The 14,698-nt window shown below is 39.6% G+C and overlaps 1 protein-coding gene across 8 annotated transcripts in view; it reads right to left on the bottom strand.

The window, feature by feature from the left end:
* Positions 1 to 14,698, bottom strand: part of mctp1a (multiple C2 domains, transmembrane 1a) — a 125,584-nt gene that overhangs the window by 85,458 nt on the left and 25,428 nt on the right. For all 8 annotated transcript variants that reach the window (XM_056419696.1, XM_056419693.1, XM_056419694.1 and 5 more), the window contains exon 2: positions 4,757 to 4,877. In XM_056419696.1, the coding sequence (XP_056275671.1) occupies positions 4,757 to 4,877 (121 nt within the window). The remainder of the gene's footprint in view (positions 1 to 4,756; positions 4,878 to 14,698) is intronic.

Below are 14,698 nucleotides of genomic sequence, written 5' to 3'. Positions count from 1 at the left end.
TGTGTACTGTTTATTTGACAGGTTCCTGTGTCTTGTTTATCAGCCAGCTGATGAAAAAAGTTAAAAGTTTGTCCAAAAGTTAATAAGAGCTCTGGCACACGTAATGTGGGCTGCCATACATGTTGAATGTTACTCAACAACAGCGTCATGTTGTATACGAACTTTGTTACGTTCATTAAGTGAGGAACATCTGATGGCTATAAAACATGTTTTCAAAGTCATTGTTAGAACTGTAATGGTATTATTATGTGTATCCAAGTACCTGTATCTGAAAAGCAGTGGTGGAGGTACATCCCTCACCCCTCTCATGAAAGGGGACAACCACTTTGACATTGTTTCCTCTCTGGCTGCAGGAAAGGCATTTATTGATGTTGGAGTGGAGCCTAGGGAGGCCTTGAATACACCTCGGCAGACAGCAGCAAGAGTCTCCTCTATGAGCAGAGAGCTTATGTTAACCCTCCTGTTACCTTTGGGGTCAATCTGACCCCATTTAATATTTAACGTCTCTAAATAAATGATTGACATAAATTTTTTTGCTTCATATTTCATGAATTTTCCTAATTTATTGTGGACAACTGGGAAAACATGAAAATTCACATGATATGTTTTCAATGTCCTGTACAATTTGACCCCCAGGCTGTTTTTCACTGTGTAAAACATATAAGAATGAGAATGGGCACTCGGTAGAGCGCATACCGTCGCATATCACAAGATTGGGCATTGAATTATGAACATTTTGGCATTAGTTTGGCTAAAAATTGACCGCGCTATGGTAAAAAGAAGAGTTTGACCTTTTCATGACCTTGACCTTTGACCCTATCGATCCCAAAATCTAATCAAATGGTCCCCGGATAATAACCAATCATCCCACCAGATTTCATGCGATTCGGTTTAATACTTTTTTAGTTATGCGAGTAACACGCATACAAATAAATAAATAAATACACGGCGATCAAAACATAACCTTCCGCATTTTCAATGCAAAGGTAAATATCAACTTTTTTATATATTTAAAGGGCTATTTAGGTAGTCAACAAACAAACATACCTGACACTTAAACTTGGGAAACACTATTAATTCTAATAATTTTCTGGAGGTTTTAATTGCTGGGGTCAAATTGACCCAGAGGGTAAAAGATGTTAGTAAATTTGAAGGCAACAGGAGGGTTGAACTAGAATAATCTCTCTGTGCTAATGTGCTTTACGTTTGGGTTGTAAACTGGACTGAATTTCCATGCAGTTAACTTTTTTTTTTTAGGTGAACATATCAGTCAAAACTAAACAAAATACATACATTGTTTACAGATATACACACACACACACACACAAACACACACAAGGTATTGCAAGATGAGAAGTGTTGAATCATGCCGTCGGCTCTGGAAAGGCTTCACCTTGTTGTACCTCAGCTCGATGGAACGAGGGATAAAGACGATAAAGAGAGGGCAGTGTGTTTTCATCTGAAGTCATCTTCATCGGCTGCTCAGCTAAGGTTAGGGCCCTGGAGACACAACAGGGACTTTCCAATACAGTATAAGTACAAGTGTTATGTAAAGCAAGATTATTTGAAAGGTAGAAGTGCCTGGGCTGGAACTATTCACCAGAAAAAGACTATCATTATGTGGCTATCCCTCCTGCAACCTCCTATTCACTCCTTGTGATGTCCTTCTTCCTGCAGTACCAACGTAATACAGTATCATTCAAACCACATCATTAGGGTAAATGCTTGTGCTGTGCAAGTTGTTCCTTGTTAAAACAACTGTGGACTGCATACATCTACTTCATTCATCCATCCGTATCCAATGCTTATTGTTCTTATCTTGTCATATTGTTAAAACCATGTCATGTGTTGGCCGGTTCTCCTGGCAAGATATTGTAAAATAATGTGCGCAGGCAGGGGAGAGACTCACGACAATGCCAGCAAGTTATTGTGGTTGCACGAAAAAAAGCTTACAAATTGCTCTCGTGTGTCGACACACCGGACGAGAAAGTGAGTGATGTCTCCCCTCAGTCACGTCACGCAGTCTGATGAGGACGAGGGAAATCCTCCCTGAGAGGCTTTTGGACTGCGATGGCTCACAGAGCCAACCTCCAAGCTCCACAAGAAGAACAGAGAATAGAAAAGTGCCTACAATAGAAAGTAAATGGCTATCCTGAATGCAGATGTACTGTACATATACTGTGCATCTTATGAAGTCATCAAATCACAAAAAGACAAACTCAAAGAGGAGAGGTTCGGAGGTAAGGTAGAAAATGTGTCACAACCGTCAATCGGTGTTCTTACTGAGTAAAAGCAAGAGTATGGTGAAAGTAGACGGTATATACACATCATAAGGTGATATGGTACAGATATGTGTATATTACACTACATGACATGTCATTTAGCAGACGCTCTTATCCAAAGAGACTTACAATAAGTGAATCAACCAAGAGAACAAACTAAGAACAACAAGAATACAGAAAGTAACATTTCTTCAAGAAAGTCGAACTACAAAAGTACCATAAGTAATAACATGAGTAATACGATGAGTAATACCATGAGTAATACTATAAGTAGTACCATAAGTAATACTATAAGTAAGAGCTATTTAAGTGCCACTGAAGTGCTAATCTGTGTTTTAATCCAGATATCTGGATCGTGGAATATGCCTACTACCAACTACGCCATGGCCCTGCTGAGACTCCGCCCACTGTTGAGGCTCCGCCTACTCCTCCTCTCTACCTCCATCTGATGGATGGTGGAGGTCAGGATGGTGGAATATGCCGACTACCAACTCTTCATCCACTCTGTCATCTTCATTGTGTTGTTCCTGTGTTTTAATGTGTGTGTAATGATTCCTTCTGGTCACATGACATCTATGACACCTGTCCATCCTGGAGAGGGATCCTCCTCTGTTCTCTCCTCAAGGGTTCTTACCTTTTTCCCCCTGAAGGGTTGTTTGGAAGTTGTTCCTGATCTGATGTGAGGTCAAAGGTCAGGGATGTCTATATGTACAGATTGTAAAGCACTCTGAGACACATTTGTAATTTGTAAAAATGGGCTATACAAATAAACTGAATATAAAAACTGAATGAGTGATGTGACACAAAAGTAACCAGTAGATCATAGTATTGTCTCTAAATGTGACAATGTTGTATTTTAAGCCACAGCTGAATTCTTGTCACGCCTAGATGCACAAGAAATGTGCCGCATCATTCATAGTATTTCCATCACACTTCACACATTGGAAACAGAATGAGCTGTGAGGAAGAGATGCGAGAGTAGTAGTATAGGGACATGTATGCGCGTATACGTACGTGCACGCGCGCCACCTCACATGCACTCTCATGCACGCATATATATGTCCCTATTATGCATATTTTTTATGGAAAAAAAATAAAACAATTAAAATTAAAAGATATTATTTAAAATATAAAATATTATCACAAATTAAAAATTTATAAAATAAAATAATTCCCTATAGATAGGAGCTCTTGTTTGTACCATTTAAACATTTATAAAACCCTTCCCTGTGTCTTTAATAATACAAAGTGTTTATCAATGGATGAGGAATGTGTTGAAATGAATGTAAGAGGGGTACCGCCCCCACAGCACATGCACTACTGTAGCTACGTATGTCATACATGCACGAGCGGGGCTTTGCGGCACTACAGCTATGCTAATGAGCACATTTAGGTAGGGGCGGGAAGCTAAGGTATGGGGGCGTGTTTGGTGGGGAAAAAAGGTACGTCCGGCGGAGTAGGGAACGATGTTATTGGGTGCATTCTACTCGTGAATAGGCGGGGGCGGAGGGTCAGGTAGGGGGGAGTGTTTCTTAAAAAGGTACGTCTGTGAGCCGCTCGCACGTCAACAGTCTACCGTTATCTGCCTACTGATCACGTCGCCATACCTGTTGGCGCAGACCATTCCTTGAGAATAATTTTTTCTCAAAAAAAAAAAAAAAAAGGTAAGTGATGTTATGTTTGATAAAATGTTGTATAATATATCGATTGTAATAGTATTGTGTACTTGCTAGCGAGGGTTCCGCATGGCGTTGGCTGCGTGTCCGGTGCGGTGCTCAGTAGTCTAGAGCCGCTAGCCCCCGGTGCTACAGGGACTCGCGCGGCCCCAATGCTGATGTATAATATATCGAGTGTAATAGTATTGTGTACTTGCTAGCGAGGGTTCCGCATGGCGTTGGCTGCGTGTCCGCTGCTCATCTATGGACTCATCTGTATGACATTAGTGCATGTTGTTTAAATGGTACAAACAAGAGCTCCTATCTATAGGGAATTATTTTATTTTATAAATTTTTAATTTGTGATAATATTTTATATTTTAAATAATATTTTTTAATTTTACATTTTTTTTTTTTTCCATAAAAAATATGCATAATAGGGACATATATATGCGTGCATGAGAGTGCATGTGAGGTGGCGCGCGTGCACGTACGTATACGCGCATACATGTCCCTATACTACTACTTGCGAGAGCTAATACAACCCAACATGGGGAGAGAGCTAGAGAGAAAAACAACATAATAGGGGTGAAAAGAGAGTAGGGGGGATAGTGCCAAAAGAACTATTACATTGACAAAAAAAAGGCGTATTAAAAGATAATAGGGGACAGTTCAGTTCCTGTTTGCAGGACTGTCTGTACCAGTGGCAAAGCAATTGCTTTCATTTGGTGGACTAAATAGAGTCTTGATAAAGCTGTCCACTCAGTCACATACACTCAAAGCTGTTGAGGTAACAGGAAGTAGAAACAGAGCAACTACCTGTTCGATCTCGGATGGCCAGGTTGTTCCCTTTCTTCAGAATGATGTCCAGCTGGTACATGGCTGGACTGGGAGGTTGAGGTGGGGGCTCTGCATCACTGGGGCCCTCGATGTTGATGCCCTGTAGAGAGAAGAAATGAAACAGGTTGACCAGTGCAGTCCAACTTATTCCAGCATTTTGACTTTAGAGAAAAAATAAAATAAAATGAGTTAATCTCTCGATCCATCTTTGAAGACCGACACGGTTATTCGTATATTAAAACGACAGATGACTTTTCTTTTTTTTTTATATTAATTTTTATTAACAAACATTTTTTTACAGGATATTTGAAGTGAAATAGCCAGCATTTACAGTTTGTTATACTGAAAATATTATTTTACAAAAAGAAAATACACAAATGTATAACCTTGTAGAAACACCACACAAGGATGATGGTTGTTTTTTTTACATCATAAGATGAAAACAAGAAGAAAACAAAACAAGACAAAACAAAACAAAAAATGTACACAAACTTTTCCCCATCCCACCCCTCCTCTTGTATGGCTCTCAGTTTCCTTTCATTCATACATTTACACAGTCTTTATACAGTTTACATACACCCATCCATACACATGTATATCTACATAAACCAATACAGTATTCACAACATATACATCATTGTGGACCCCCCAAAACAAAACCCCAAAAAAAGAACCTGCAGTGGGCTTAATTTGACGCCGGTCCAGGAAGGCTCACACCACCACAATCAGCCAAGTCCAGAGATGGCACGGATGACTTTTCCACTGAGAACTATGAATGTTAAACGGCTTATGCCGGTCAAAAATGTCGAAGAGACTGAAAAGGTCTGAAGAGAGAAATGCCTCGTGCTTTGAAAAGTCAACACATTAAATAAAATATATAGTCATAGCAGTAGGGTTGCAACTAACGATTATTTTGATAATCGATTTTTATCGATTTTATCGATTCGTTGTTGCAGCCCTACATAGCAGGCATGCAACCTCCTTGGGAAGCTTCAGAGTGTCAGGCTCTTGGAAGGGGTCATCGATGTGGCTTTACATGTCACACTGGTAGCCCTGAGCTCAGTGCTGCACTCTTTGACAGGAAGCCCCCGAAGGCCCTTATCGTGGTCACCCGTGGAACCCGAGGGCCCACATGATGAGCCAGGCTCTGCGCTGAGATCCAGTACAGCCGGCTTCCTTTCTCCATCTCATCTTGTTTTTATTCTTCGACCCTCATGTCTCTCTCTCTCTCCCCATTAGACAACCCGTGCTTGGGCAGTCCTCTCGTGTCCACCCAGCTATCGTACTCCGAGATGGGGCTAAAAATAACGAGAAACGATCAGAAAAAGGCTAGGAGGCAACTAACAGGCAACGAACAGACTACCAAGGCTACTGCAGTATATCATGTAGCATTTCCACTAAAAGCACCCAAAAAAAGAGGAAGAAGAGCCAAGAAGAGGCTCCAAAATAACTCATTAAAATCTGCTCTGATTTATAATGCTGTCGTAGCATTTCATGTCATTTTCCCTCCAAAATAATCGGACTGCCCTAAAAAACAAGCTGACTGGACTATTGTCAAAGGAAATCTGTGTAACAACAGTGAAGGAAGGATAACTCCATCCAGTGCGTCTATGTTTAGCATGATGGGGATATGAAATACTGCAGCTCTGTTCTTCCCTTCTTTAGGGAGCCACACACTGAGGCTACCGGTCACTGATAGTGAGTCTATACTTACATGGAGTCCATGGAGTCCCAATGTATTACAATGATTATCTTCAGGAATTCCTCATGAAATAATGCATTAATGAATGTTTTGCTCAACTGTAATTTGAGACACAGACTACCAACAAGCCAGTATTTGTATCATTATACATTTCACTGAAATCCAAGTAATATTAAATAATACCTCGAAGAATATCAATATAGAACACAGCCTTAAACTACAACTACGTTATGTAGATTAATAAACTGTCTTTCAGCACTGGAAGCCCCCTAACACCCAGGGTATACTACCACTGTTTCGACATTAAGAGCGCTAACTGCTTCATAATTCAACATACCAATGATAATAAATATAAAATTGTGTTTGTTTACAGAGTAGCACGGACGACACACAGCGGCATTTCAAACCACAGCGGTGATGAATGTGGTGCTGTGGAGAGCTGGAAGCTGCTGATAGATCAAACCTAGAGTCAACAGTGAATGCGAGTCACTGAAATTGATCTGTGAGGGGATACAACCAATTTGATTGGACAGTTGCCGAGGTCAGAACATAACATCAAGCTGTTTTGTCGAGAACGCAGCCAGATAACTGACGCGGATCCAACACACTGCTGAGTCGGGTCACATGACCCACAGCGGTTCAGAAAAGGAGGGTAACCCGCGACGACACACTGTGCCGACAGAAACATGTGTTTTCTCCTCTGTTGCACATAGACGAAATCTTCAGTACTTTTTAAAAGTATTTATTGTGTGTATGGGGTGCAGACACGCGAGCTAACAGCACATATACCGACAGACGAGACAAACTTTATAGTGAGCACAATATTGAAAATGGGTTTGAAGATAGTGCAAGCAAAGAAAGGATCAATGAAGTCTTTGCTCAAACAAACAGGATAAAATAGACAAAGAGGCTGCTTAGTAACCGTTAGTAACCAGTCTAAAACCAATAAGACAAGGGTTACTTTACATATCCAAGCTCATGAGTATGAGTTAGGAGGGCTTCACCAGTTGGGCTACTATACAAACAATAGAAACAATATATATAGTAGAATATTGGATTGGATTATTGTCATTGCACAGAGTACAGGTACACAGGCAACCAAATGTATTCTCTGCATTTAACCCCTCCTTAGTTATTAAGGAGCAGTGGGCTGCAGTGATGCACCCGGGGAGCAACTGGGGGTTCAGTGCCTTGCTCAAGGACACTTCGACTTACAAATAATGGGGAGAGCGTGGGATCGAAACGACGACCTTGGGGTTGCAGGACTGGATGGTGGAATATGCCGACTACCAACTCTTCATCCACTCTGTCATCTTCATTGTGTTGTTCCTGTGTTTTAATTAGTGTGTAATGATTCCTTCTGGTCACATGACATCTATGACACCTGTCCATCCTGGAGAGGGATCCTCCTCTGTTCTCTCCTCAAGGGTTCTGACCTTTTTCCCCCTGAAGGGTTGTTTGGGAGTTGTTCCTGATCCCATGTGAGGTCAAAGGTCAGGGATGTCTATGTGTACAGATTGTAAAGCACTCTGAGACACATTTGTAATTTGTGAAAATGGGCTCTACAAATAAACTGAACTGAATTGAATTATTGAAACAGAGATAATGACAGATACACTCTCACTCTGGGTCTTGGTCTCTTGCCCTGGTCCATCCTTTGGGACGGACTCTGACCAGAGGATTGGTCACCTGTCCCTGCATCCAGACTCTGCACACCGAGGCCTCAATAGAGGAAAGACAGGGCAGCCGAGGTCCATCCCACTCCACCTGCTCTCTGATTCCTTGAAGCTGGCGGAGAATGAAACCATTGCTACCGCAACCTAAGTGTCAGTCTCTCTCCAGTCCCAGAGGGCAGTACACATTCTGGTGACCTGACAGATCAACAGACTGCAATGTAGCGTAGGACATATAAGAACAGACATAAACAATGAATTTGCAATTAAAGTAATCAGCTGTGACACACACACACACACAAACACACACACACACACACATGGTATACCAAAAAAGCTATGCAGGTTCCAAGACTGTATTTAAGCTTTCGGAGCACAAATATTATTCATATTTTCAATTAACAATTCTCTCTGCGTACTAAAAACTATAAAATAACCCTTATCTAAAAGACAAATATAGCCCGGGCTCTGCGATGAAATAACATTTAGCAGCATGATGTAACTGTAAAGACAGGAGTTACATTACAGTTGCATGTGGCACCAACTCAGAGAGAATCAACTATCATAGCACTTAAAATGTAGATTAAATAATCCCTGGAGAACTACACTGGAAAGTGCTCCGTGTATTTAGATACAGAAAACCCTGCAGACTGAATCCAAACTGAATACATTACAAATATCAATCGATATTAATTTCCTTTTCCATTAATGTAAATAGTACTTTAAAAGTTCCAGATTGCATGGAAAATAGTGGCGCACTGAAACATTGCATCCATCCATCATCTGTTGCGCGGGCGGTGACGATGCGGGGTGTGCGGTGTGACCGAAACCAGGTGACGATCGTCATCCAATCAGTGAAGATAACCAGGTGACGTTTGAATGGACACGAGATCGCACGAACAATGAATTCATGATGTTCATACGCTCAATGAATGAGAGAGCAGAAGGCTGATCCTCCATCAATAACTAAGACGGATGATGTGTCACACTTCTGAAATGATGAGAGTAAATATTCAATAGGATATTCCACACCCACAGACTCCAGCCAGACACAATCGGCTGCTCCCAGCGCAAGAGGAAGGGCTATAAAAGGATTAGGAATAGATTATCTGGATATATTGCACCAGCCTCCGTTCAGCTGCGGGACACATTATTAGGCAATGGAAAGTACTTTGTCAAAACAGCCTCGCTTTTATTTACTTCCACTCAACTTTAATAATATTACGCTGTACAGTAGAACTCACAGAGACCCCACACACAGTTTTCGTTGAAACAAAAGAAAGGTTCAACCTAACCTTACAAAGGAAACAAGGGTTGTGATAAAAGGTGATATGATAATAGAGAAAAAAAAGCTATTGCCAATAGAAAACATAAATATAAAGTAAAAGTAGTTTTTTCTGGTGTTAGTAAACAGTGAAAATCTTACATTTGTTACATCTTTTTTATGTCTGTACATATTCAGTCTCTTTCAATTGTTTCTGTCAATGGAGTTGACTGCTTCTGTTCACTTGGTGAATTGTTGGGACGATCAACAAAGACGGTTTTGATGAGTTTTATTTTGTTACTGTGGAGTTTGAATCACGTTTTTTTACCACAATCAGCTCGGTAAATTTACTGGCGTGCTGGAACTCGTTACTACTCACTGCAGATTGTGTTTTAATTAGTGTGTAATGATTCCTTCTGGTCACATGACATCTATGACACCTGTCCATCCTGGAGAGGGATCCTCCTCTGTTCTCTCCTGAAGGGTTCTTACCTTTTTTCCCCTGAAGGGTTGTTTGGGAGTTGTTTCTGATCCGATGTGAGGTCAAAGGTCAGGGATGTCTATGTGTACAGATTGTAAAGCACTCTGAAGGGAATTAGTAATTTGTGAAAATGCGCTATACAAAATAAACTGAATTTAATTGAATAAATACCTGTGACTACTGCAGAGTAATTTGTCCCAGGAATAAAGGCAGATTGCAACTTTTCACAGTGAAGATGTTTTTGGGAGTGGGAAAGGAGCTTATGACTGTCACATGCAGTTAAAGCTTGACTGCTACTTGAAAAAAGTGAAATGGCCTACTGGGAGATCTTTCTGAAAGTTCACATTGAACAGACAAACAGGTAAGAACCAGCTGCTTTGTAAACTTTATTTTTGGGTTCCCAACCAGGTACATCTATCTCTTATCCTGGATTATATGTCATGACAGCGGTGTCTTTACGAAGGAGGAAGCCTGTTTTAGCCCTGAGCAATGTGTGGAGTCAGACACTCATTTCTCAAAGAGATGGCATGTAATTTACAGGCTCTGCACCTCCTTGCATAACAATAACCAGATCCTGGTTTGCTCATTAAAAGGTGAATTAAAAAAAAGAGGTAAAGTCGAGAAAATGACCCCAGACCCCAGAGGGTTAACAAGGTTTTGTGACACAAATATAATTGCTTTCTCAACCCTCTTGGCACGAAGGAGAATCCTACTGGACTGGAAGTCACCGCGCCCTCCCAGTTCCTCCTTGTGGTTAAACTTTAAGGATTTGGTGTTCTTCTTAGAATTGGAGAAAATCAAGTTCTCGTTGCAGTGACAGCCGGAGAGATTTGAATCTGGGGTCCGATGATACAATACGTTGATAAGTTTAAGACTCTCTCATTAGATTCATAAACCATTTCTGTGGCCTTTGACATTTCTTTTTTCTTTTCTTTTTATTATTTACAAAAAGGAGAAAAAATAAGCTATTTAAGTTATCTTGACACTGTTGTAGGAATTACTAATAGCAATAATTTACAATTTCTCAAACTCATTACTGGTTTCTGTTTGACTGTTACCTCCTACAACATTTTCACTTTTGTGTAATATTTGAACTACTAATAATGTAATGTGATTTTTGACAATTGAAGCAGTGGGATTTGTTCGATTTGTTTTGTGTTGGGGGGGAGAAAATGAAAAATGACAAGTGCAATGTATAACTGTGTACTCTGCTTTTGAGAATAAACACAATTTACAACAAAAAAAACAAGGTTTTGTGACAATTCTCCTGAAGAGATGCCACTCCCAGCTATCAAACATAAAACCTATTTTTTCTCATGCCCGTCTTGACCATCCACTTTTATATCCAAGATTATGTAATCTTTAGTTCTTTACATTTACTATTATCTTTCTGTGGGTCAAAACAATTTGGAGGAACAAACCATCCATCACGTCAGGCAGTGTGAGAGGCTACAAAGCATCCTTTTTAGAAAATAAATAAATGTATGTAATATATTCCATTAAGGAATAATTGTTCTACCTTTGTATAAATAATTAATTAAGGATAATTTTCACAAGGCATTACTAATATATTATAGGCAGTTAACATGTAACATAATCCTGGGCTTCATTTGAGTGCAGAACTAATGTGAACAAATTCCTCCAGTCATACAGAGTTCATTTCATTCAATATTCAATATCACGCTATTCTAAGACAGACCTGCTGAGTTTAGCAATGATCTGATATCTGATTTCGCTGCACGAGCGGAGAAGAAGTGCTGTGCTGTGTAGATTAATCAAACCACATTGTGAGACTCTCTAAGTAAATGCAGCTCTTTAATAGAACTCAAATTGATCTCGTAATGGGATCTGGGTAATTTAATCCATTTAACAATTTAAGTGATTCCACAAAATGCAAAAATAAACATTGACGCATGCACAGAAACACAAAGATGTTTTTTGGTAAAGCACATTGTGTTCAGTGTGACTTGAGGTGAGTAAAAGAAAAACGTGTATCCTTTCCTTCTTTATTTAATCTCACATGTTCCATGTAGTCCCACGCTGAGGCGGAGCTTCGGAGTAAACCGAAAGCTAAACAAGTGGATTAACTTGCAGATTATCACACATCGGTCTGACACATCATCATCACATCATCTCACATGCTTGTGAGATACAATACTTAAGACGTGGCTGTTGATAGATGTTGATCATGGTCTCAACAACGACGACATCGGGCTGCTAAACCTAGAAATCGATGTGCCGCTGACTTGTGATAAGTGTCTTCTTTAATGTCTGGATTAAATTGTGAAAGGAAACTTAAATATGCTTCAATACATGCAACTGAGCCTGCAAACAGGAAAGCCCACAATTAGGTCATTATAAATTAATAATGAAAACAAGGAAAGTGCAATTGAAATGTGGTTCATGGAGCAGATGTCTATCCTAGGAGGTGAGAAGAATTGGCATAATGCTAAAGTCTGAATATCTTCTCATCACTTGTGAGTTTGTTTCCTTGAAGGCAGGGATCTCTAGATATGTCACCGGCAAAAACACAAGAAACTGGAAGTGTTGCTACGCAACCACCAAAAGAATTCTGAAATAATCTTCACATAGAGATAAACCATATCCCCTGAACATAGAAATAGTGTAAAATGCGTGTAAAGAGAAATGGTGTGTATAACATCAATGAAGGCTGAGCCTAGCCAAGTTCTGATATTTAACAAGCTAATGCAGAAATCATATTATTTATATTTATTTATTTTTTTAGCCACTTCCTGTGCAGGCAGAGAATTTAAGGTTTCAAAGATAAAAGCATGTAAGCATAGCATTGTGCACATATGAAACGCCTACACACAGATGTATTCACACACTGGCATCTGCACAGGGAAACACAGACTGACTGTAATGTCATTACACTTAAAAGAACACGATGTGTAATGAACAACAACCACGTACCAAAGAATATAGAAGAAAAGAGAAAAGATGCTGGTGCTTCTTTTGACAACAGCTGCTAGATGGCGCTAAGGTTCGGCTGCCGCCATGTTTAACTGAATACGCCAATGAGTGTGTGGCCATGATGGTACAAAGAGGTAAGTCAACTTCCAAGCACAAACCCTTTAACAGCACTAATGTCCTTAAAGTTGGTAAATGCACTAATACTGGTGGCAACATACGCATTTAACAGAGTATTAGCTGTTGGCTATTTACGAACATGCAAGCCAAAAGCACAGGACACATCTCAGTATACAACTACTGTCTGTGCTGTTAGGTTGTAATAGTTTATTTTGATTCTGTAGTCTTGAGCTTTAAAATTATACATATAGAAAGATATTAGAATAGGAAATATTAGGGAGAATATTGATATTATGAATGTGTTATGAAGCATATGGGTACTGTTTACTCTATGCAAATATAAATGGCAAGAATTAATGTATGTTCATGGAGTAAATGTTAGTTAGTCTTTCAATTCAATTCAGTTTATTTGTATCGCCCAATTTCACAAATTACAAATTTGTCTCGAAGTGTTTTACAATCTGTACACATAGACATCCCTGTCCCAAAACCTCACATCGGATCAGGAAAAACTCCCAAACAACCCTTCAGGGGGAAAGAATGTCAGATTGTCGAAGCCGGTTGAAGCCCGTGAAGTGACAATAACAGACGGGACTTTTATTGTGAAAATACTTGTTTAGTAAAACATACACATTGTTAACTGAGCCATATTTTCATATATTTCATATATATATTCATATTTACTGAAGGAGTTCGTCAGCAACTTAGTAAAGTAGTAATTCCATCAATGATCAATAAATCACCTTTATTCTCTTTTTCTTTGGAATAATATTCTCTCTCTTGCTATGTACATTTCTTTTTCTCTCTCTCTGAAAACCATGTGACAGTATAACAATTACAAACCACTTTTCCACTGCCATGTATCAGACTAAATATTATATTAATGTAATGTTTGCATATAGATAAAGATGCACATAGTTCTCTTTGTCGTCACACATTCAAAGAGTCAAAGCCTTGAACAATGTTCTCCATTAAACATTTCCAGACGAATAAGCTGCTCCATTAAAGGCCGTGACCTCAGGACCATCACTGACCCTCTCAGTCACAACACAGACGCAGTTCAAGGCTCGGCAGGGAGGCGACAGCCACTTGGCTAGATAATGAGCTATCTTTGGTGTGTTTGAGTCCTATTCTCTAGAAGTGCGCTCTAGAAAAAGCAGACAGTGAAGACGCTGTCCCTTATAGCATCTATAAAGCATTCCCAGACGGGGTAACGAGGTATACTAATATCCTGCTGACAAAAGCTGAAACAGTTACCCATGTGCATGAATAAGTGACAGTTAAAACCCTGATAAGTAGAGGAGTCAACAGTGATAAACTCTATTAACAAAGCACATATCACATAAGCTTGAAGACAGTTTAACAGCCCAGATTGTAATATTTCACAAAATAGAAACGCAACGATAGTAAGCCAGAGACGTAGAGATGAAGTGATACATGTGGTGAATGAGAAAGAAGGAAAAGGAGTTAATTTGTTCTTAAAAAATAAAGAAATGAGCATATCAATCTAAACATCAACATCAAACACTGGTAAACAAATAAATATGTCTCGTAATAAAAATATGTATGTTTCTGAGCTTTATATACATGAAAAGAGAAAGCATCACAGCAATACTGCAACCGTTTGGTATTCTGAGAAAATTCGATATCATCGTCAGATACCCGGTGGGTTTGGAGGTTGCATTTCAGCCAATTAGTTCCACCTCCTCTGATCTCCACACGTCGTACAGGCTTTGGTCAAATGCACTTT

Source organism: Pseudoliparis swirei, chromosome 7, assembly GCF_029220125.1.
Source record: "Pseudoliparis swirei isolate HS2019 ecotype Mariana Trench chromosome 7, NWPU_hadal_v1, whole genome shotgun sequence".
NCBI classification, from domain to species: Eukaryota; Metazoa; Chordata; class Actinopteri; order Perciformes; family Liparidae; genus Pseudoliparis; species Pseudoliparis swirei.
The sequence above is the reverse complement of the archived record's forward strand: the minus strand, read 5'-3'. Positions and strand labels throughout refer to the sequence as shown.